The sequence below is a fragment of the Oncorhynchus mykiss genome, chromosome 22 (assembly GCF_013265735.2).
Source record: "Oncorhynchus mykiss isolate Arlee chromosome 22, USDA_OmykA_1.1, whole genome shotgun sequence".
In the NCBI taxonomy this organism is placed as follows: domain Eukaryota; kingdom Metazoa; phylum Chordata; class Actinopteri; order Salmoniformes; family Salmonidae; genus Oncorhynchus; species Oncorhynchus mykiss.
Window position 1 is genome coordinate 7,109,941 of NC_048586.1, and position 22,175 is coordinate 7,132,115.

Genomic DNA, 22,175 nt, shown 5'->3' on the forward strand with positions numbered 1-22,175 from the left:
GAGCAATTATTAGGAAATGGAAGACATACAAGACCACCGATAATCTTCCTCGATCTGGGGCTCCACGCAAGATCTCACCCCGTGGGGTCAAAATGATTACAAGAACGGTGAGCAAAAGTCCCAGAACCACACGGGGGGAACTAGTGAATGACCTGCAGAGAGCTGGGACCAAAGTAACGAAGCCTACCATCAGTAACACACTACGCCGCCAGGGACTCAAATCCTGCAGTGCCAGACGTGTCCCCCTGCTTAAGCCAGTACATGTCCAGGCCCGTCTGAAGTTTGCTAGAGAGCATTTGGATGATCCAGAAGAAGATTGGGAGAATGTCATATGGTCAGATGAAACCAAAATATAACTTTTTGGTAAAAACTCAACTCGTCAAGTTTGGAGCACAACGAATGCTGAGTTGCATCCAAAGAACACCATACCTACTGTGAAGCATGGGGTGGAAACATCATGCTTTTGGGGCTGTTTTTCTGCAAAGGGACCAGGACGAGTGATCCGTGTAAAGGAAAGAATGAATGGGGCCATGTATCGTGAGATTTTGTGTGAGAACCTCCTTCCATCAGCAAGGGCATTGAAGATGAAATGTGGCTGGGTCTTTCAGCATGACAATGATCCTAAACACACCGCCCGGGCAACGAAGGAGTGGCTTCGTAAGAAGCATTAAGGTCCTGGAGTGGCCTAGCCAGTCTCAAGATCTCAACCTCATAGAAAATCTTTGGAGGGTGTTGAAAGTCTGTGTTGCCCAGCAACAGCCCCAAAACATCACTGCTCTAGAGATCTGCATCGTGGAATGGGCCAAAATACCAGCAACAGTGTGAAAACCTTGTGAAGACTTACAGAAAACGTTTGACCTCTGTCATTGCCAACAAAGGGTATATAACAAAGTGTTGAGACACTTCTGTTATTGACCAAATACTTATTTTCCTCCATAATTTGCAAATAAATTCATTAAAAATCCTACAATGTAATTTTCTGGATTTTTCTCATTTTTTCTGTCATAGTTGAAGTGTACCTATGATGAAAATTACAGGCCTCATCTTTTTAAGTGGGAGAACTAGCACAATTGGTGGCTGACTAAATACTTTTTTGCCCCACTGTTTAGCCAACCATTCAGCACTAGCAATCCAGAACGGCTCATTTCCTCTCCAAGGTCCGACTAACTTGGAGTTCTCTTTTTGGGGACTGCCATCACCACAGCAGCCTATAACTACCATGGCCTAACAATGATGTCTACCTGAGACTCCAAGCCAAACTGTACAGAGTCCACCCCTACCACGGATCCTTCATCTGCAGCCCTTGGCTTCATCCGGTCCATTCTCATTCCTCTCCTGAATCCTCATTGTCACATCCATTAAATATTCTAAACCCATTTCTGGTCCTTAAACACCAAAAATCACAACATTCTTCAACTGGGTGCGGCTGGTAGCCTAGCGGATAAAAGCTTTTGGCCAGTAACTGAAAGGTCACTGGTTCAAATCCCTGAGCCGACTAGGTAAAACATCTCTGCCCTGGAGCAAGGCACTTAACTCTAATTGCTCCTGTATGTCGCTCTGGATAAAAGCATCTGCTAAATGACAAATGTAAACTGGTAGTTCAGAACACCACAGTTTACATTGAATTAAACTTTTCAAAGTGTTGTGCTGAATTACCTCGAAGGCAGAACCAATGTGATTGGTTAGATGAAAGCTTACAGGTGAGTCAAATTTAAAACAGGCTAGGTTGGAGGGTGGTGGAGGGAGTAAAAACCGGTTTGCAACAAGGTCACCAGTTAGAATCCCAATCCAAACATTTGTTGTTCCACCCTTACCCAACACAGGCCGGGATTCAATCGATCCACCTTGTTTCAATAATTTCAGTGTCAACCCATGATAAACGGCAGCATTTGTTTAGGCTATGCCAGAGGTGTACCTGTGTTGGATCTGTCAAGTCGGTGAGTGGCTGCCCTTGTGGTCATTGTCACAAAACCACACCCATCCTTAAATCCCACTCATGTCAGAGAGTTCAGAATGAGAGTGTAGGCTATATAGAAATAATGGCACTTAAATTAAGTCATTAAACAAAATAAGGATTTCTATCAGTTTATCAAGGTATAGATTAATTACATAACACATACCAGTGTTTGAACTTTAAACACGACTGCATGGGATTTCTACAAATGCTACTTGCATGCCATGCATCCAATGGCAGTGTCCGCAATGGGTATAACACTGGGAGCAGCTTGTAAATGACAGCTAAAACCCGGTTAATAGCAGGTTAATGCTAATCTTATTGAATCCTGCCCCAATCAGTAAGTAGAGGTTACAGTGGCCGGTGAGAGTGAAAATAAGAAAAGGTCCACATCAAATTATGTTAAAACACTAGAGACCGGTGTGTTCCAGGAATAGTGGCTTTTGTATCTCTTTGATATTTCGAAGGAGAAATTGTGCACAATTGGTGGCTGACTAAATACTTTTTTGCCCCCCTGTAAATCGTCTTAAATCTATGGCAAGACTTAAAAATGGCTGTCTAGCAATGATCAATTACCAACTTGACAGAGCTTGAAGAATTTTTAAAAGAATGTGCAAATATTGTACAATCCTGGTGTACAAAGCGCTTCGAGACTTACGGCTGTAATCACTGCCAAAGGTGATTCTAACATGTAATTGACAAGGTGTGTATACTTATGTCAATGAGATTTCTGGATTTAATTTTCAAATAAATTAGTTACAATTTCTAAAAACATATTTCCACTTTGTCATTATGGGGCACTGTGTGTAGATGAGTTAGAAAAAAATATTCAATCCATTTTGAATTCAGGGTGTAACAAAATGTGAATAAGTCAAGGGGTACGAATACTTTATGAAGGCACTGTATATATGGCTTGAACGTGGCTTGTCGTAGGGTGTGTGGGGGTTAATAGGGAGAGAGCAGGTCTGACAGGTAGACTGGTCCGATGCCATGCAGGGCTTTGTCGACAAGGCTGATCATTATAGTCAAATCTTTGAGGAACAGGTAGCCAATGGAGATTAGTAAGGATAGGGCTGATGTGGGCCGACTTCTTTGTTTGTTTCAGAATCCTTGCGGCACTCTTTTGGAAGAGCTGTAGTTTATTAATTGAATTTGCAGCCCCTCCAAGTACTGCGTTTTCTTAATCTATTCTGGAGAACAAATGCATGGATTCGATTTTCTGCATCAATATTTGAGGAGTGTCTTAGGTGGGAGGTGTTCCTTAGGTGAAAAAAAATGAAGTATACAGACGTAACTAATGTGGGCATTGAAAGAGGGCAGGGTCGAATTTCACACCCAAATTAGTGATGACTGAGGAGAGGGGGATGATGTAGCCATCTATAACAGGGTGGACGTTGCAGGAGTTGGGGATCTTGTGGGGGGTGCCTATGTGCATTGCCTCGGTCTTGCCACTTGAGTTGTTCTGCATCCAGTTGGACAATGTTGACAGAGCAACTGTGTGTCGTCTGCATAGCAGTGGAATTGCTGCCTGAAGATCTGGCCAAGTGGGAGTATGTAAAGTGGGAAGAGGATAGGTACTAACACAGACCCTTGTGTGAGAGAGCAGTTTATGGTAGATTAAAATTGCTTGCGGTTGGAGGTCGGATGAGAACCAGTTAAGGGCAGTCCCACAGATGGCAGTGTGCTCTCGGAGGCACTGCAGTAGAATGGTGTGATTTACTGTGTCAAAAGCAGCAGAGGTCCAGAAGAATCAAGATGGTGGGGAATCCTGTAACTGCAGCCATGAACATGTAATTTACAAACTTCACCAGGGCTGTCTCAGTACTGTGCATGGTCCTAAAGCCAGACTGGAGAGCCTCAAAGTTAGTTAGCACGGAAGTGTGAGTGAAACGGAGTTGCACTACTTTCTCCAGGACTTTAAGTAAAAATGGGAAGTTGGAAATAGGCCTGTAGTTTGAGATGAGGATTTGGTCAAGGGATGTTTTAAGCAAAGGGGTGAATAGCAATTTTGAACAGTGATGGCACCTTCCCAATGTGGAGGGACTTGAACAGGTTGGCTACAAATTGGATGAGACCAACCGAGTTGGAATAGGGTTTAGGGGTCACTGATAGTATACATTTGAGGATTTCTAAAACAGCATCAGGTGAAACCAGAGCAAAGTCACTTAAAGGGGGGTGGGGTGGATACAATATCCTTTCGGATGGTGTTGATTTTAGCCTTGAAGAACTCAGATACTCGGTTGCATTGTTCAAGAGTTGCTGTGGGAGTGCAAAAGTCTATAGGTGGAGGCGGCGACTGATGGTGGAAAACAAGATCCTGGGATTTCCTCTGTACTCCCTGTTCACTCATGACTGCACGGCCAGGCACGACTCCATCATTAAGTTCGCCGATGACCCAACAGTGCTAGGCCTGATCACCAACAATGATAAGACAGCCTATAAGGAGGAGGTCAGACCTGGTTGTGTGGTGCCAGGACAACAACCTCCCTCCACATGATCAAGACAAAGGCGATGATTGTGGACTACAGGAAAAGGAGGACCGATCATGCCCCCATTCTCATCAACGGGGCTGTAGTGGAGCAGGTTGAGAGCATCAAGTTCCTTGGCGTCCTCATCAACAAACTATCATGGTCCAAGCACACAGACAGTCGTGAAGAGGGCACGACAAAGCCTATTCCCCCTCAGGAGACTGAAAAGATTTGCATGGATCCGCAGATCCTCAAAGGTTCCACAGCTGCACCATCGAGAGCATCCGGAGTAATTGCATCACTGCCTGGTATGGCAACTGCTGGGCCTCCGACCGCAAGGCAATACAGATGGTAGTGTGCACGGCCCAGTACGTCACTGGGGCCAAGCTTCCTGCCATCTAGGACCTCTACACAAGGCAGTGTCAGAGGATGGCCCTAAAAATTGTCAAAGACTCCAGCCACCCTAGTTATAGACTCTTCTCTCTGCGACCGCACGGCAAGCGGTTCCGGAGTGCCAAGTCCAGGTCCAAGAGGCATCTTAACAGCTTCTACCCCCAAGCCATAAGACTACTGAACAGCTAATCAAAGGGCAACTCAGACCCCTCTTTTATGCTGCTGCTGCTACTCTGATTATCTATGCATAGTCATTTTAATAACTCTACCTACATGTACATATTACCTCAATTACTTCGACTAACAGGTGCCCCCACACATGTACCGGTACCCCCTGTATAAAGCATCACTATTGTTATTTTACTGCTGCTGTTCAATTATTTGTGACTTATTTTCTATTTTTTACTTACCACTCATTTTTTCTTAACTTCTTAAAGTATTGTTGGTTAAGGGCTTGTAAGTAAGCATTTCACTAAGGTCTACACCAGTTGTATTTTGCGCACGTGACAAATAAAATGTGATTTGATAGTTGGAAGGATACTTGATGTGTTTTTCAGGGGCAAGGCTGTTTAAGATGTTGCTTAGGGTGATATTATACAGGTCGACCCTTTCGTCAGGGGTGGACTCAAGTCAGCTTGTAGGGTAGGATGAACAGATTCCTGGAAGAGGGATGTGTCAAGTGACTTTTCTGAATTTAATAGTGCGCTTCGGGCGAAGCTCACCTGCAGGAGTACTCAGACATTGTCATGGCCCTATGGTCAGATACACCTAGCTCATGTTCATCCAGGTCTGAGGCAGGGACTTCTTCAATGATGAGGACTAGTGTATGCCCACGATTGTGTGGAGACATTGACATGCTGTACCAGGTTGAGACAGTCAAGCATGTTCAGGAATCCGTAACAGAGTAACATTTTGTTGAATCAATGTGAATGTTGAAATCACCTAGGATAACATATGCACATACACCATCCTCCTCACTCACTGCCAGCGCAGCACGGCTGTGGGAAGAAAGCCCAACTCTCAGCGGAAAAGCCCTCGATTCAGTGAGAAATGAATAGACGCTGACCTACATTTACTCCACGCCATACCAAGTGTTCCCTTTTCCCGGCTAATTACCACAATGAATATATTATCACTCCGGTCTCCTCGTATCCATCAAATAAAAAAAGAGAGCGCCGAGCGGTGGTCTCACACCATTACCACTATCCAGTCTCCACTTTGCTTCCTCTGGGGTTTTACTGAGGACCATGGTTCGGTCGGTTCTGATCTGTCGTCACGCACTCAAAGCCGCCCATCTTGACCGTGTTGCTGCATGCAATTAACACACCCATCACTGCCAATGAACTTCTCGGCGGGGTGTTAAAGAGCCTGGAGGAGGCATTTGTCTTTGGAGCGACGGGAGAGGAGAGGCTCACTTTGCAAATGCGCTGGCGTCATTTATTAGGAGTAGATGACTGGTCCGAGTGTTGATAGCGTGGGGGTTTGACTGGATCAGGGCTAGTGTCTGTTTAACAGATAGAAGGCACTGTGCATTCTCTCCATTGCCCAACACATTGTCCTTGGGGATAGGATAATTATCCAAGCTTTTTGAGTCAATTGTGAAATGAGTTTTGGCAAAATAATGGATGTTGTTTGACGATTGATGGCTCTGAAGCGCTTCTCGGACCAGGAATGGTGCACTTACCCAGTTCGTGAGGCAATTCATGGCAGAACACGGCAACAGATGTACTGATGCCACCGGTAATATTTGCACTGAAGGCAGCACCTGTCAAAGAAACAACATTCAACAACAAGAACATTGACACAGACTTAATTATGTTACAGAACAGTATAATACAGTCTAATCTTTATTAATTCAACCTTTACCTAGCCAGATAACTGACAACAAAATATTTTACAACGTGGTGGCTTACTGCTCACCTATGGCCAGGCCGTCGCTGAAGTTGTGCATGCCATCACCCATGATTACCATCCAGGCGATGCTGGCGATGCCCGCGTCCTTCATCTCCTGGTCCGAGTGGCAGTTCCTGCCATGTGAGTGCCCATGCCCACCTCCGTGAGAATGCCCGCCGTGGTTGTGCCCGTGTTTCTTGGGCCGACGGCCATTCTCCTTGGTAAGCAAGTCTGCAGGGGCCAGTGGCGTCTTGTTGCTGGGCGAGTCAGGTGGCTGCAGCTCTGTAAGCTGGGTGTCATTGTGGCCGTTGTCGCAGGAAATGGCCGTGCTGTCCAGACCTTGAGGGGGGAAAGGAGTAGAAAGCTGTTACTAAATGCCAAGTTCAGGATATACTGTACATGGCATGTCCTACAAAACACAAGCTGGCAATACAGCCCTGCATATATATAAAAAGTAAAAAACACACCTGGTACTTTTGTCATGCATAGTATAATCATCCTCCTACACACAAAATTCCAAGCTACACACATCTCACACAAATCTTCCACTCAGGTGCATTTTAAGTGTGGTAACAATCCTACTCTTGTGTTAGGGTGTCCTGTCCTAAAGTGAACTCTCTCACCCTCTGTGAGAGGCTTGAGGTGAAGCCACTCTGCGTCCGAGCGTCGATTCAGCTTGTGATCGGACAGCTTCCTGCCAATCTTGGCCTCCTCACCCCTCTTCTTCCTACGACAGAAGGTTCCCTGAAGGAAGAAAGAACAGACACATTAATAGAAAGACAGACTTGTTTGCTAGCTCAAGTATAGCAATTCACCCACACTTAAGTGACAATTCCTGAGAAACTGGGTTACAAACATACTAAAATAATTGACATATTTTCATACATTTTATTTTGATGAATTTATTCATACTATTTCATCCTTCCACAAGATAGTCCCGACACAAATCTAGGGTTGCTACCCAAGCCAGCTGGTTGTTTGTTCTATTGGTTGCCAGAGACATGACCCAGTCGTTCAGTTTTTTTGTTCTGCAGCCAGTGGTAACTTGTGGAATAGACAGGCTGGAATGCGGTTTTAACCAATCAGCGTCCAGGATTAGACCCACCAGAAAAGAGAGTGGGAGGCCCCAGTGCACAACTGAGCAAGAGGACAAGTACATAAGTGTCTTGCTTGAGAAACAGACGCCTCAAGTCCTCAACTGGCAGCTTCATTAAATAGTAACTGCAAAACACCAGTCTCAACGTCAACAGTGAAGAGGCGACTCCAGGATTTTCTCATGAAAGAACGGTGTCCACCCCTCCAATAAAGTTTCAGACACTTCTATGCCAAGGCGCATTGAAGCTGTTCTGGTGGCCCAACGGCCCAAAGATGCTATGCTGGCGTTTCCTTTATTTTGGCAGCTACTTGTACAGTGCCTTGCGAAAGTATTCGGCCCCCTTGAACTTTGCGACCTTTTGCCACATTTCAGGCTTCTAACATAAAGATATAAAACTGTATTTTTTTGTGAAGAATCAACAACAAGTGGGACACAATCATGAAGTGGAACGACATTTATTGGATATTTCAAACTTTTTTAACAAATCAAAAACTGAAAAATTGGGCGTGCAAAATTATTCAGCCCCCTTTGTAAATGTACTACTACAGTGCCTTTAGAAAGTATTTATTTATTTTCCATATTTTGTTGTTACAAAGAGGAAATGAGAAATGGATTGTCATTTTTTTGTCAACGATCGACAAACTACTCTGTCAAAGAGGAAGAACAAATTAACTTTTTTGTAATTAATCGAAAATAAAAAAAACGAATAAATATTGATTAGATATCCTGTTGAAACTCTAGGGGCAATATTTCATTTTTTGATGAAAAACGTTCCCATTTTAAACAAGATATTTTGTCACGAAAAGATGCTCGACTATGCATATAATTGACAGCTTTGGAAAGAAAACGCTGACGTTTCCAAAACTGCGAAGATATTATCTGTGAGTGCCACAGAACTGATGCTACAGGCGAAACCAAGATGAAACTTCAAACAGGAAGTGAGCAAAATTTGAGGTGCTGTTTTCCATTGTCTCCTTACATGGCTGTGAATGCGCAAGGAACGAGCCTACACTTTCTGTCCTTTCCCCAAGGCGTTTGCAGCATTGTGACGTATTTGAAGGCATAATATTGTTTTTTTCTGGTAGCCAAACGCGATGAACAAAACAGAGCGATTTCTCCTACACAAATAATCTTTTTGGAAAAACTGAACATTTGCTATCTAACTGAGAGTCTCCTCATTGAAAACATCCAAAGTTCTTCAAAGGTAAATTATTTTATTTGAATGCTTTTCGTGTTGTGAAAATGTTGCCCGCTGAATGCTACGCTAAATGCTACGCTAGCTATCAATACTCTTACACAAATGCTTGTTTTGCTATGGTTGAAAAGCATATTTTGAAAATCTGAGATGACAGTGTTGTTAACAAAAGGCTAAGCTTGAGAGCTAGCATATTTATTTCATTTCATTTGCGATTTTCATGAATAGTTAACGTTGCGTTATGGTGATGGGCTTGAGGCTGTATTTACGATCCCGGGTCCGGGATGGCTAGTATCAAGAGGATATGTATTCAACCACCTGACACAATACATGTTAAAATCACCTTTGGCAGCTCTTACAGCTGAGACACAATATTAGCCCATTATTATTTTTAAATCTTGAAGCTCTGCTGCAATATGTAACTTTTTGAGCAACCCGGTCATAATGACATACAGATCTGTCACTCAATGAAAGCAAGACTAAGAAGCGGTAGATCTGTTTAATGTGCGCTATTACTACATTTCCCGTGCTTAAGTTTGTTATTTGCATCTTTTACTTTTGGTTTTGTACACCAGCTTCAAAATGCTGAAAATACAATATTTTTGGTTATTGAAAATATATTTCAAAGTGATTTAGATTATATTATATATTATTATATATATTATTATATTATATTATAGAGAATCATTGTACAATCTTTTGTCACAAACTGAAAGTCAAACTATTAGAATTTTAACAACCAGGAAATGTTGGAGCGATTTCCGCATAAAACTGTAATTAGGACATTCGAGGTTGTCTTGGTAAGCAAATCCAATGTACAGTTGAAGTCGGAAATTTGCATACACCTGAGCCAAATATATTTGAACTCTGTTTCACAAACATGACATTTAATCCCAGTAAAAAAATCCCTGTTTTAGGCCAGTTAGGATCACCACTTTATTGTAAAAATGTGAAATGTCAGAATAATAATAGAGAGAATTATTTATTTCAGCTATTATTTATTACATCACATTCCCAGTGGGTCAGAAGTTTATATACACTCAATTAGTATTTGGTAGCATTGCCTTTAAATTGTCAAACTTCAGGTAGCCTTAGGTTGAGTGATTTCTGGACCATTCCTGCTGACAGAGCTGGTGTAACTGAGTCAGGTGGGTATGCGTCCTTGCTCGCCCACTCTTTTTCAGTTCTGCCCACAAATTTTCTATGGGATTGAGGTCAGGGCTTTGTGATGGCCACTCCAATACCTTGACTTGGTTGTCCTTAAGCCATTTTTCCACAACTTTGGAAGTATGCTTGGGGTCATTATCCATTTGGAAGATCCATTTGTGACCAAGCTTTAACTTCCTGACTGATGTCTTGAGATGTTGCTTCAATGTCTCAAAATAATTTTTCTAACTCATAATGCCATCTATTTTTTGAAGTGCACCATTTCCTCCTGCGGGCAAAGCACCCCCACAACATGATGCTGCCACCCCCGTGCTTCACAGTTGGGATGGTGTTCTTCGGCTTGCAAGCCTCCCCCTTTTTCCTCCAAACATAATGATGGTCATTATGGCCAAACAGTTCTATTTTTGTTTCATCAGACCAGAGGACATTTCTCCAAAAGGTACGCTTTTTGTCTCCATGTGCAGTTGCAAACCATAGTCTGGCTTTTTTAAATGGCGGTTTTGGAGCAATGGCTTCTTCCTTGCTGAGCGGCCGTTCAGGTTGTCGATATAGGACTCGTTTTACTGTGGATATAGATACTTTTGTACCGGTTTCCTCCAGCATCTTAACAAGGTCCTTTGCAGTTGTTTTGCGATTGATTTGCACTTTTCGCACCAAAGTACGTTCATCTCTAGGAGACAGAACGCGTCACCTTCCTAAGAGGTATGATGGCTGCATGGTACCATGGTGTTTATACTTGCATACTATTGTTTGTACAGATGAACATGGTACCTTCAGGTGTTTGGAAATTGCTCCAAAGGATGAACCAGACTTGTAGAGGTCTACAATTCTTTTTCCTGAGGTCATGGCTTATTTCTTTTGATTTTCCCATGACGTCAAGCAAAGAGGTACTGAGTTTGAAGGTAGGCCTTGAAATACATCCACAGGTATACCTCCAATTGACTCAAATTATGTCAATTAGCCTATCAGAAGCTTCTAAAGCCATGACAATTTTCTGGAATTTTCCAAGCGGTTTAAAAAGGCACAGTCGGGGGGATAGGAGGGACGCCATGTGCGACTGACGTGTTTTCCGTTTGCTCCCGTGGTATTCTTAAAGTTTGTGAATTTTGCAGCAGAACCATATTTATTTTCAAATATTAATTTGGTGATCCCTTTCTGTAAAAACCAAGACTACTTTGCTTCCGAATGTCAGCATGTCGACCAAGCATAAGGCCAAAAGCATGACTTTGAGAAAACCTGGCCTACAAGACCCGCTCTCATCACCGCCCTCTCCTGAGTCTGAGGGCCCGGGGACGCACACTTTACCCGGGGGTGCGGCTTGGCCTGGCGGCGCTGAAATGAACATTCGAGGCCATCAAACTACTACGCTCTGAGATAGTTGAAATGAAAACACAGGTGGTTGCTACGATTGAGGCCAGAATACAGGAGGTTTCTGATACTTTAAAAGCACATTTAACCATCCTGCGGAACGAGACTGCCAGCAATCACATTACTCAAAACAACTGCGTCACACACTACAACGATTGCAGAACTGGAGACCTCCGCTACTAATGTCTCCGACTTAACTACATCCCTGGAGGCTGAAGTTAAACGCCTAACTGCGGATTTGAAAAAGGTGAAGGAGAGCTGTGTGAGTTTAGAGCGATTCTCTCACCGCAATAATCTGAGACTTGTATCGTTCCCAGAGTCAGCGGAAATGCATTGCGCCACGGATTTCGTTTCAGGGCTGCTGAAGGATGTTCTTGCCTTAGATGAAAAGCCCCTGATTGATCGAGCCCACCGGTCGCTGCGCTCAAAGCCCCGGGAGGCCCCGTGACATAATTCTTTGAGTGCACTTTTTTCATGAGAAGATGGAGATCCTCCGACGAGCCCGCAATACCACTCTGAGCTTTCAAGGACAGAGCTTCTCCATCTACCAGGACTACTCCCCCACTGTTTCCAGGCAGCGCGCAGCTTTCGGACAGGCCAAATGAGTACTTCGGGACCATCCAAGTGTGAAGTATGGACTGCGATTCCCGGCCCGTTTATGGATATCTCATGAGGGTAAAGACTACACATTTGAATCTCCAGATGAGGCTATGGCTCACATTCAACGTCACATTCAGAAGTCTTGAACATGCTCACAGTTCAGCAACCGTTGCTTGCAAACTGTGGATAGCAAGTAACCCACCTGTGGTACAATTATGTTTAGATATAACAGGCTAGTCTTGTATAGTTGGCGAACTTATTCTCATGTTCATCAAACATACTCCCGGATTGACTACTTCTTTTTGGACAAAAAACTTCTGCCTAACCTTCGGCAGTGTACTTACGAGAGTATTGTTCTCTGACCATTCACCATTAGTGCTTGAACTAGAGTTTCCCCAGCGACCTCCTAGGTGTTATCAATGGCGTCTCAACCCCATTTTACTCTCAGATAAGGAGTTTGTCAATTTCATTTCTTCTGAAATCACCTTATTCCTAGAAACGAATTCAACACCAGGTATGTCCTGCTCTACCATATGGGAGTCTCAAAGCATACCTACGTGGCCAAATTATTTCTTATACAGCCAACCAAAACAGAGTTCGCTCCCAGCGACTTCGGGACCTGAGCGAGTCCATAGCCACATTGGATGAGAAGTATGCAACGGATCCTTCCTCTGATCTGCATAAAGAGCGGCAACTACTCCAATCTGAATTTGATGAGCTTTCTACCAGGCAAGCTGAACAGTTACTCTTGCGAGCTCGATACCAAAGTCTATGAACAAGGCGACAAGGCCAGTAAACTCCTTGCGCATCAGATCTGTAAATCTGAGGCCTCACATTTAATCCCACAAATAAGGACCCCGTCTGGTGCCACCACAGTTATTCATAAAGAGATCAATTTAAACAATTTTACTCTGCGCTATACACCTCAATCCCCTCAAGACCCTTTGCTGATTGACTCCTTCTTTAAAGGCTTGAATATGCCTTCAATTGATAGACTCCCATGACTGTCTAGAAGAAGAATTTACGCTAGAGGAGATTTCATTGCGGACACTGCTGTTGCAAAGTCGTAAATCACCGGGTCGGGACGGTTTTCCAACCGAATTTTACAGGACGTTTTCTGGTCTGCTTTGCCCATTCTTGTCTCAACTATTTGCAGAGTGCCTCAATACTTCAAAGCTGCCGCCTAGTCTTTATCAGGCTTCAATTTCATTACTACTAAAGAAAAACAAAGACCCCCTGGAATGTGGATCCTATCGCCCAATCTCGCTTTTAAACTGTGATTACAAAATCCTAGCTAAGCTTTTAGCCATCCGTATGGAAGGCTTGCTGCACCAAGTAATACACTCTGACCAGACTGGCATTGTGAGAAATAGGCATTTATTTTTCAATATTAGGCGCCTCATGAATATACTGTACTCCCCAGCGCCGGAGGACCCGGAGGTGGTGGTCTCACTTGGTGCCGAAAAAGCGTTTGACCGCGTTGAGTGGGATTACCTAACCGCTGCCCTTTACAGATTTGGCTTTGGCCCCAAATTCATTGCGTGGATAAAGATTCTTTATTTTTCCCCCCATGGCTTCGGTACGGACTAATAACTTGTCCTCTGACTATTTTCCCTTGCACCGCAGATCCAGACAGGGTTGTCCACTCTCCCCCTTGTTGTTTGCTTTGGCAATCGAGCCTCTCGCCATTGCACTACGCTCTAATGATGCCATTCAAGGTATAATCAGTGCGGGCTGGGAGCAGAAAGTCTCGCTATATGCTGACGACCTCCTTTTGTTTATCTCCAACCCCGATACCTCATTGCCACGTGCCCTATCTGTTCTTAAAAAGTTTGGATCAATCTCAGGGTACAAGCTGAATCTAGGCAAGAGTGAGCTTTTTCCGGTAAACAAGGCTGCTTTAAAGTGCTCTTTTACAAGTTCTCAGTTTAGGATTGTCCGGGATCAATTCACTTACTTGGGAGTAAAAGTGGCAAGGAAATATTCAAATTTGTTTCAGGAAAACTTTGTTGCTCTAGCAGACAGCTTGAAACAATCTTTTAATTTTTGGAATTCGCTACCCCTTTCTCTTATCGGAAGGATTAATGTCATTAAAATGAATGTGTTGCCCAAATTTAAATTTTTATTTCAATGTTTACCCATTTTTATTCCAAAATCTTTTTTTATTTCACTGGATCAAACATTCATGCATTTTATTTGGGATGGCAAGGTACCACAGATTAGTAGAAAACATTTACAGAAGCCTAGGTCAAAGTTTTCCTGAAACAAATTTGAATATTTCCCTGAATATTTCCTTGCCACTTTTACTTTAGCTCTACCAAATTTTCAGACATACTACTGGGCTGCAAAATTCAGAGCCGTTCTGTACTGGCGGCAGACTGATCCTACTGGCCCTAGACCACTCTGGGTCCAGATGGAGTCTGAATCGTGTAAACCTGCAGCACTTTCCTCTGTGTTGTGCTCGTCTCTCCCAGTGTCCCTAGGCAAAAGGTGTGTCAACCCAATTGTAAAGCAGTCTCTTAAAATGCGGAATCAGTTCCGTTTAGCCTTTAGCCTCCGAGGCTTTTCTCTATCAGGCCCAATCAATCAGAACATTTTATTTCCTCCATCTTTGAATGATGGGGCTTTTGGCATTTGGCACTCACTAGGCACTCTCCTCGCTAGCCCAATTATTCTTTGATGATACATTTGCCTCTTTCTCAGCTGCAGGAAAAGTTCAATCTCCGAAAAATCCCACTTTTTCCGCTATCTCCAGACTAGAAACTTTGTCAGAGCTAACACACCTGGATTTCCCAATAGGCCTGAGAATACAGCTATAGAGAGCATCTTGGAGTTGAACAAGCTTCCTAGGGGCGCAATTTCAGATGTATATGCAATCATTAATGACTTACAGAAGAACCCTTCTTTGGTGCCTTTAAAGACTTGATGGGAAAAGGATTTGGGGGAGGAACTTTAGCACTAGACACAGCCTCATTCAATTCAAGGTGGTTCACCGTATCCACTGGTCGGGGGCCAAACTTGGAAGAATATTCTCTGATTTTGATCCTACCTGTGTCAGATGTAAAGTGGAACCAGCCACACTGTTGCATATGTTTTGGGGCTGTCAAACTGTCAGGTTTCTGGGAATTAATATTTAAATGTTTCTCATATAAATATATATATTTATATTTTAAAGCATTGTAAACTTTATTTTTGGTCCAGTGGATGGTCGGTCTGTGGCCATGACTGTCTGAGTGGTTGCATTTCTCGCAAATTGGAACCGGTGTTTTTCTGGCTCAAACGCGCCAAATAAAATGGACATTTTGGATATGTATGGACGGAATTAATTGAACGAAAGGACTATTTGTGATGTTTATGGGACATATTGGAGTGCCAACAGAAGAAGCTCGTAAGGCATGATTTATATTTTTATTCCTGCGTTTTGTTGAAATGCCTGCAGGGTTGAAATGTTCTCTTTTGTTTACGGAGGTGCTATCCTCAGATAATAGCATCGTTTGCTTTCACCGAAAAGCCTTTTTTAAATCTGACATGTTGGCTGGATTCACAACACGTGTAGCTGTAATTTGGTATCTTACCTGTGTGATTTCATGAAAGTTAGATTTTTATAGGAATTTATTCGAATTTGGCGCTCTGCATTTTCTCTAGCTTTTGGCCAAGTGGGACGCTACTGTCCCACATATCCCAGAGAGGCTAACCAACTTGCCAAAACTATAGTTTGTTAACAAGAAATTTGTGGAGTGGTTGAAAAACAAGTTTTAATGACTCCAACCTAAGTGATGTAAACTTCCGACTTCAACTGTACAGGGTAATCATTTAAAAATCATGTTAAACACAGTGAATCCGTGACTTGTTAAGCACATTTCAGCGTTTCATTTGTTATTAATTTGTAAACATTTCTGAAATCATAATTACACTTTGACATTATGTGTAGATCATTGATACAAAAATCAAAACTGAATCAATTTTAAATTCAGACTAACAACAAAATGTGGAAACTGTCATGGGGGGGGGGGGGGTGAATACTTTAAGGCACGGTATTTCCTACAATCTACTCTTTCACGTCATAAGGTATGTCTTACTTACCAGGTATTCTGAATACCAGTTCACAATAGTAAACACCAGTGGTGTGCACTCGAGTCACAAATATGGTGACTTGCAACTCGACTTTGACACCAATGACTCGAGACTTAACTTGGACTTGAGCCTTTTGACTTGACACGCTACACAAACCCAACCTAATAATAAAAGGAAAAAGTGTGCAGCGCATAAACTCTTCATTTAACGGATTACAGTTTGAATTAGACAGCAGCCAATCAAATTGTGCCAGCTGAGAAAAAGTTGCACGTGGTGTCAGGATTGTTCCGGTTTTGGACACTAGATGCACTCAGTGTTTTTTGACCCTTTTGTTTTCCCTTGTTTCCAGTTATTATTTGCACCTGTGCCTCGTTTCCCTTGAATGTATTTAAACCCTTAGTTTTCCTCAGTTCTTTGCTCTGTGTTTGAATGTTAGCACCCAGCCCCGGCGATGCTGTGAACATTTGTTGCTCCAGTTGGACTCTCGTGGTACTCGGTTTTTGTTCTCGTTTATTTATTTTTGATTATCTTTTGAGGCTTTTGTCTGCTGTACCTACCACCTTGTGGATTTACCTTTCGACTTGGAGGATTACCTTTTTCTCTTGGAATTACTTTTGACGTTGTGGATTTATATTTTTGCCTGAAGAACTTTCCTTTTAACTTTATTAAAACACCGTCTCAAGAACTGCTGTGTCTGCCTCATCTTCTGGGTTCTCCGACTATTAGTGGCTCAGTTTGCTAAGTGATTTTCTCACACCGGAGACCTGAGTTTGTAACCGGGCCTACATCGCCCGATTAGGGGGGGGGGGATACATATTTTAAGTCATTCATGATTTGTAAATGTAATATACTAACTATTACTCTTGTTATAAATATGAAATTGTATTACATTTGGTGAAGAGCACATGACTTGTTTAGGACTTGAAACTTGACTCGGACTTGACTGTCTAGACTTGGGACTTGAGTGCTAAGACTGGAGACTTAATTGTGACTTCTAAAACAATGACTTGGTCCCACCTCTGGTAAACACCTAGTTATGAAGTTATTTCCATAGCATTCAATCAGGTATGGGTGCATGGCTTCTCCTTACCCCTGCGTCTTTGTAGTGTTTGAACATGCCGAGGCAGTGCTCAATAATAAAGAGGAAGTAGATTCCAGCCAGCGCTGTCAGGCCCTTCCAGACCCCGTCAAAGGCAGTGAGCATGTCCACCTCTTTAGTGTTGCTCTTGTTTCCTGACTCACCGTGGCTGTGGTCGTGCTCCCCTTGAGCCTGCGAGATGAAAACAAAAAAACATTGGTTGCACTATTTTACAGTCTTGTTTCCACTGGTATGTAATAGGAAATTGTGGTATAGTGTAGCCAGAGTACCAGTCTTTTTAGCTAACATTCCACTCCTCGCCTCTCCTGTCATTTGTCAAAGAGACTGGCCTTTCTTCAATCTTCAAATATGAACATTCTCATTAATGACCGAGGAGATGAGGATTTGATCCTGAGTCGATAACCCTCATAGCTGTACTCCAAATCACAAAAGTTATGCAAATATTGGAACTACATAAACATTTATTTTCTTCACAGATCACGTAAGCAAAGACTTTTATAACTAACACAAGAGACCACATCCTGTCGTTTCCAATGGAAGAAAATGAATCAGTGGGCAGAACAATCGAGGTGGGCAGAGCCAAGCACAAACCTATTGGCAAATGCCTACTCTGAAGTACACATGTGCAATAACCATGGGTTAAAATAAGGCGGTCCGCTACAGTGTCACGGCAAAAGAAAGTGTGGTACGGCGTAGCGGTAAAACATGAGCCTATCACATTAATTAAAACAAAAGGTCAAGAAAACTGTAGGCTATTACACCACTTTTTAATCATCATTACCGTATGTCAGAGGCATGAAAAATGTGCGAATGAACTTAAAACAGGTGATATAGCCTACGCTCCAAAACGGTAAAAAAAAAAATGCGTCTCGCTCCATCTTCTCCGACTGTCGGCCACTATATTCCGTGGTGAGTGGAAATGCCAACCAGATGCTTCAGATGTATACATTCGGTGAAACATATGGCTCATTGTTCTGTGGCGTTTTTGTCTGAAAAGTTGCTAGCTCATGTCTACATTTTTGACCATGATGTCCTTCTGGACATACTGGAGAAGTAAATTAGTTTAGAACCTATTGAACCAGTATAAAGTTTGTCACCCTTGGTGAACATACAGCAACTGAGAAAAAAAAAAAATGGTACCGGTCAGTTTTTACTCTCACACACGATTTTCACTGCTACGCATACTTTACATTAGAGTGTCAGAAGATTTCAACTTCACAGATAAATTATTAGACTGTATTAGTGATAAATACTTGGATGGCTCACAACTTCTCCAGCTAAATCAAGACAAAGGCCAAGGTACTTGCGGACGGGACGGACAGAAAGAATCTGGCCTCACATTTTAATTCACAGGTAATAAAGAACACCAGGTTGAAAAACCTACATGTTATTTTAGAGTCGGATCTAAATTTCAAATCACACATTAGGAATGTGACTAAAATAGCTTTTTTACCACATGAGGAACATTGGCAAGGTGTGGCCGTTTCTCTCTCAGGCTGATACAGAGACTCATCCATGCATTTAGGACAAGCAGGGTTGAGTACTGTAATGCTCTCCTGTCTGGTCTACCCAAAAAAAGCCATTAGTCAACTGCAAAACATAGAATGCTGGAGCACAGGTAATGACCAAGACCAGATGGAGCACACGTTACATTGGTTAAGGTCTCTGCAGAATTTTTCTAATAAAATATAATACATTAAGATTCTTCTATTGTTTTAAAATCAATCCATGATTGTGCACCCCAATACATTTCATGTATGTACCCAGTAGGTCCTTCAGGTCCTCTGGCAGCCTGTTAACTATCCCATATCCTAGGAACAAGAGGCATGGAGAAGCAGCCTTTAGTTATTATGCCCCCAATCTCTGGAATAGCCTGCCAGAGAACCAGAGGGGCCGAACCTGTAGACCTGTTTAAAAGAGAACTTAAAAACGCATCTTTAGTCATTCAGTTTCGCTCCTTCAGTGTTATCACCACATGTTTGTTGTGTAGTAAATATTTAAGCTATTATTTACATTTTTTTCATAAAAAAAATAAAAAAATAATAAAATCATGTGAAGCACATTGTGTTGCATTCCATGTCTGAAATGTGCTGCCTGTATAAATAAAGCTTGATTTGATTAAATTCTCAAACTAAAGATATACTGCAATTCAAACAAAACATTGTAGCTTTGATTTTAAAATGCAACAACTTGCCTAGCTAACAGCTAATTTGTTGTTTTTGACTTTGTATAATTCTAATTTTGAAGCTGCACGTTGTCATGGAAAATATGAATGTAATTTCCAAAAACCAATTAGCAACCCCGCCGGACATCCAGCTGCATGCTGAACGTGGAATGTTGGCTAAAAAAGGTTGGTACCAGACTAGATGCGGTGTACTTTTTTTCGAAATTCAATGAATATAACTATTTTAGCATAGTGCTGAAAAACTTGTGTGTTTATTGCAAAAATAATATCAATATTACACATCAAGACAGAGACATTTCTTTGTATACAATGAAAAAATAAAAACACCAATTCGGGACATTTTTAGATGTGACAAGGCAGTGAGACATTAACAGACATGACTTCTAATACTTTGAGGTTTGAGGGACTTATAAAATTGTAACAGTGAAATAAACTCAATTTACATTTGTGAATATAATATTTGGCCAAAAGAATGTTAATAAAATAGTTATGATTGGAATTACAAGGATAAGCATAGTGCCATTTAGCAACAAACGTACTGTTTCTTTAAAATAACAGAGAAACTTTAGAAAATGCTTAGCTAGTAACTTTTTTTAATTTCATGGCCAGGATTCCTGAACTTGATAACAGTATGAAATGTCAAGGCAATTATTTCATCGCTACTAGGGGTGATGGGTTGATGACTGGCATGAAACTCAGAGGTGAGGAAGTCTGGATGGAATAGTTTGCAGGGAGCTGATTTTCTGGGGTGGTCTGAATGCAGGTTGTGGAGAACGATTATCTGGGATAATGCAAAAGGCTAACTCAACTAAAGCAGTCTGATATTACACAGATAGAAAAAAAAATCTGAATGAGTCATGTGTGTGAAACTTCACAAGGAGCTGTCAGGCTGCGGGCTGTGAGGGGATTTGGCACTGTATGTGTGGCACTATATTGGCATTCCACCGAGGGCACCAGTGGTAAGGGAACAGGATCTTATAGTGAATGAGTTGGTCTGGCAATGGCAGGGGTTTACGCAGTGGGGTGCAATGTTTAGAACTTTGCAGCTGAAAACGTCATGAAGAATCAACACCGTATTTCTTATTCTGCAAGAAAACTAAATAATGTCTGCTCTACGCAATCCACTTCTATCTGAACGCTCTAACGTTGGGCCAGAATGTGGTAAGTGGGTGTGTGTGGATTGGGTGCCATGGCTACGCGGGAACAGATGGCATGCAAGGTGGATGTGTGGGTGGTACAGGGCAGAGAAGTTGATCTACTCAGTGTTCGAATTGCATATGGATCAAGGCCTAAAATGAAACACCCGCCACACACCAAATGCAGGTAGGTTTTGGCGGGTAGTTCCTCAGGGCTCTACAGTGCGGCAATTTTATAAAAATAGTCACAAGTCAAGTATGGGCACATGCGAGTTGTGATTAATAGAAAACTGATACTGAGCATTTATTTTTCTATGTACAGTGCCTTGCGAAAGTATTCGGCCCCCTTGAACTGTGCGACCTTTTGCCACATTTCAGGCTTCAAACATAAAGATATAAAACTGTATTTTTTTTGTGAAGAATCAACAAGTGGGACACAATCATGAAGTGGAATGACATTTATTGGATATTTCAAACTTTTTTAACAAATCAAAAACTGAAAAATTGGGCATGCAAAATTATTCAGCCCCTTTACTTTCAGTGCAGCAAACTCTCTCCAGAAGTTCAGTGAGGATCTCTGAATGATCCAATGTTGACCTAAATGACTAATGATGATAAATACAATCCACCTGTGTGTAATCAAGTCTCCGTATAAATGCACCTGCACTGTGATAGTGTCAGAGGTCCATCAAAAGCGCAGAGAGCATCATGAAGAACAAGGAACACACCAGGCAGGTCCGAGATACTGTTGTGAAGAAGTTTAAAGCCGGATTTGGATACAAAAAGATTTCCCAAGCTTTAAACATCCCAAGGAGCACTGTGCAAGCGATAATATTGAAATGGAAGGAGTATCAGACCACTGCAAATCTACCAAGACCTGGCCGTCCCTCTAAACTTTCAGCTCATACAAGGAGAAGACTGATCAGAGATGCAGCCAAGAGGCCCATGATCACTCTGGATGAACTGCAGAGATCTACAGCTGAGGTGGGAGACTCTGTCCATAGGACAACAATCAGTCGTATATTGCACAAATCTGGCCTTTATGGAAGAGTGGCAAGAAGAAAGCCATTTCTTAAAGATATCCATAAAAAGGGTTGTTTAAAGTTTGCCACAAGCCACCTGGGAGACACACCAAACATGTGGAAGAAGGTGCTCTGGTCAGATGAAACCAAAATTGAACTTTTTGGCAACAATGCAAAACGTTATGTTTGGCGTAAAAGCAACACAGCTGAACACACCATCCCCACTGTCAAACATGGTGGTGGCAGCATCATGGTTTGGGCCTGCTTTTCTTCAGCAGGGACAGGGAAGATGGTTAAAATTGATGGGAAGATGGATGGAGCCAAATACAGGACCATTCTGGAAGAAAACCTGATGGAGTCTGCAAAAGACCTGAGACTGGGACGGAGATTTGTCTTCCAACAAGACAATGATCCAAAACATAAAGCAAAATCTACAATGGAATGGTTCAAAAATAAACATATCCAGGTGTTAGAATGGCAAAGTCAAAGTCCAGACCTGAATCCAATTGAGAATCTGTGGAAAGA

General features: G+C 42.3%; 1 protein-coding gene across 5 annotated transcripts in view; it reads right to left on the reverse strand.

Moving 5' to 3' along the window:
• The window catches only part of slc39a10 (solute carrier family 39 member 10), a 64,806-nt gene that overhangs the window by 6,364 nt on the left and 36,267 nt on the right, over positions 1–22,175 (reverse strand). For 4 of the 5 annotated variants that reach the window (XM_021578737.2, XM_021578740.2, XM_036958568.1 and 1 more), the window contains 4 exons: positions 17,299–17,478; positions 7,332–7,452; positions 6,736–7,047; positions 6,500–6,580 (listed from right to left, as the gene is read on the reverse strand). In XM_021578737.2, coding sequence (XP_021434412.1) covers positions 6,500–6,580; positions 6,736–7,047; positions 7,332–7,452; positions 17,299–17,478 — 694 coding nt within the window. The remainder of the gene's footprint in view (positions 1–6,499; positions 6,581–6,735; positions 7,048–7,331; positions 7,453–17,298; positions 17,479–22,175) is intronic. The other variant, XM_036958569.1, reaches the window with a different exon arrangement.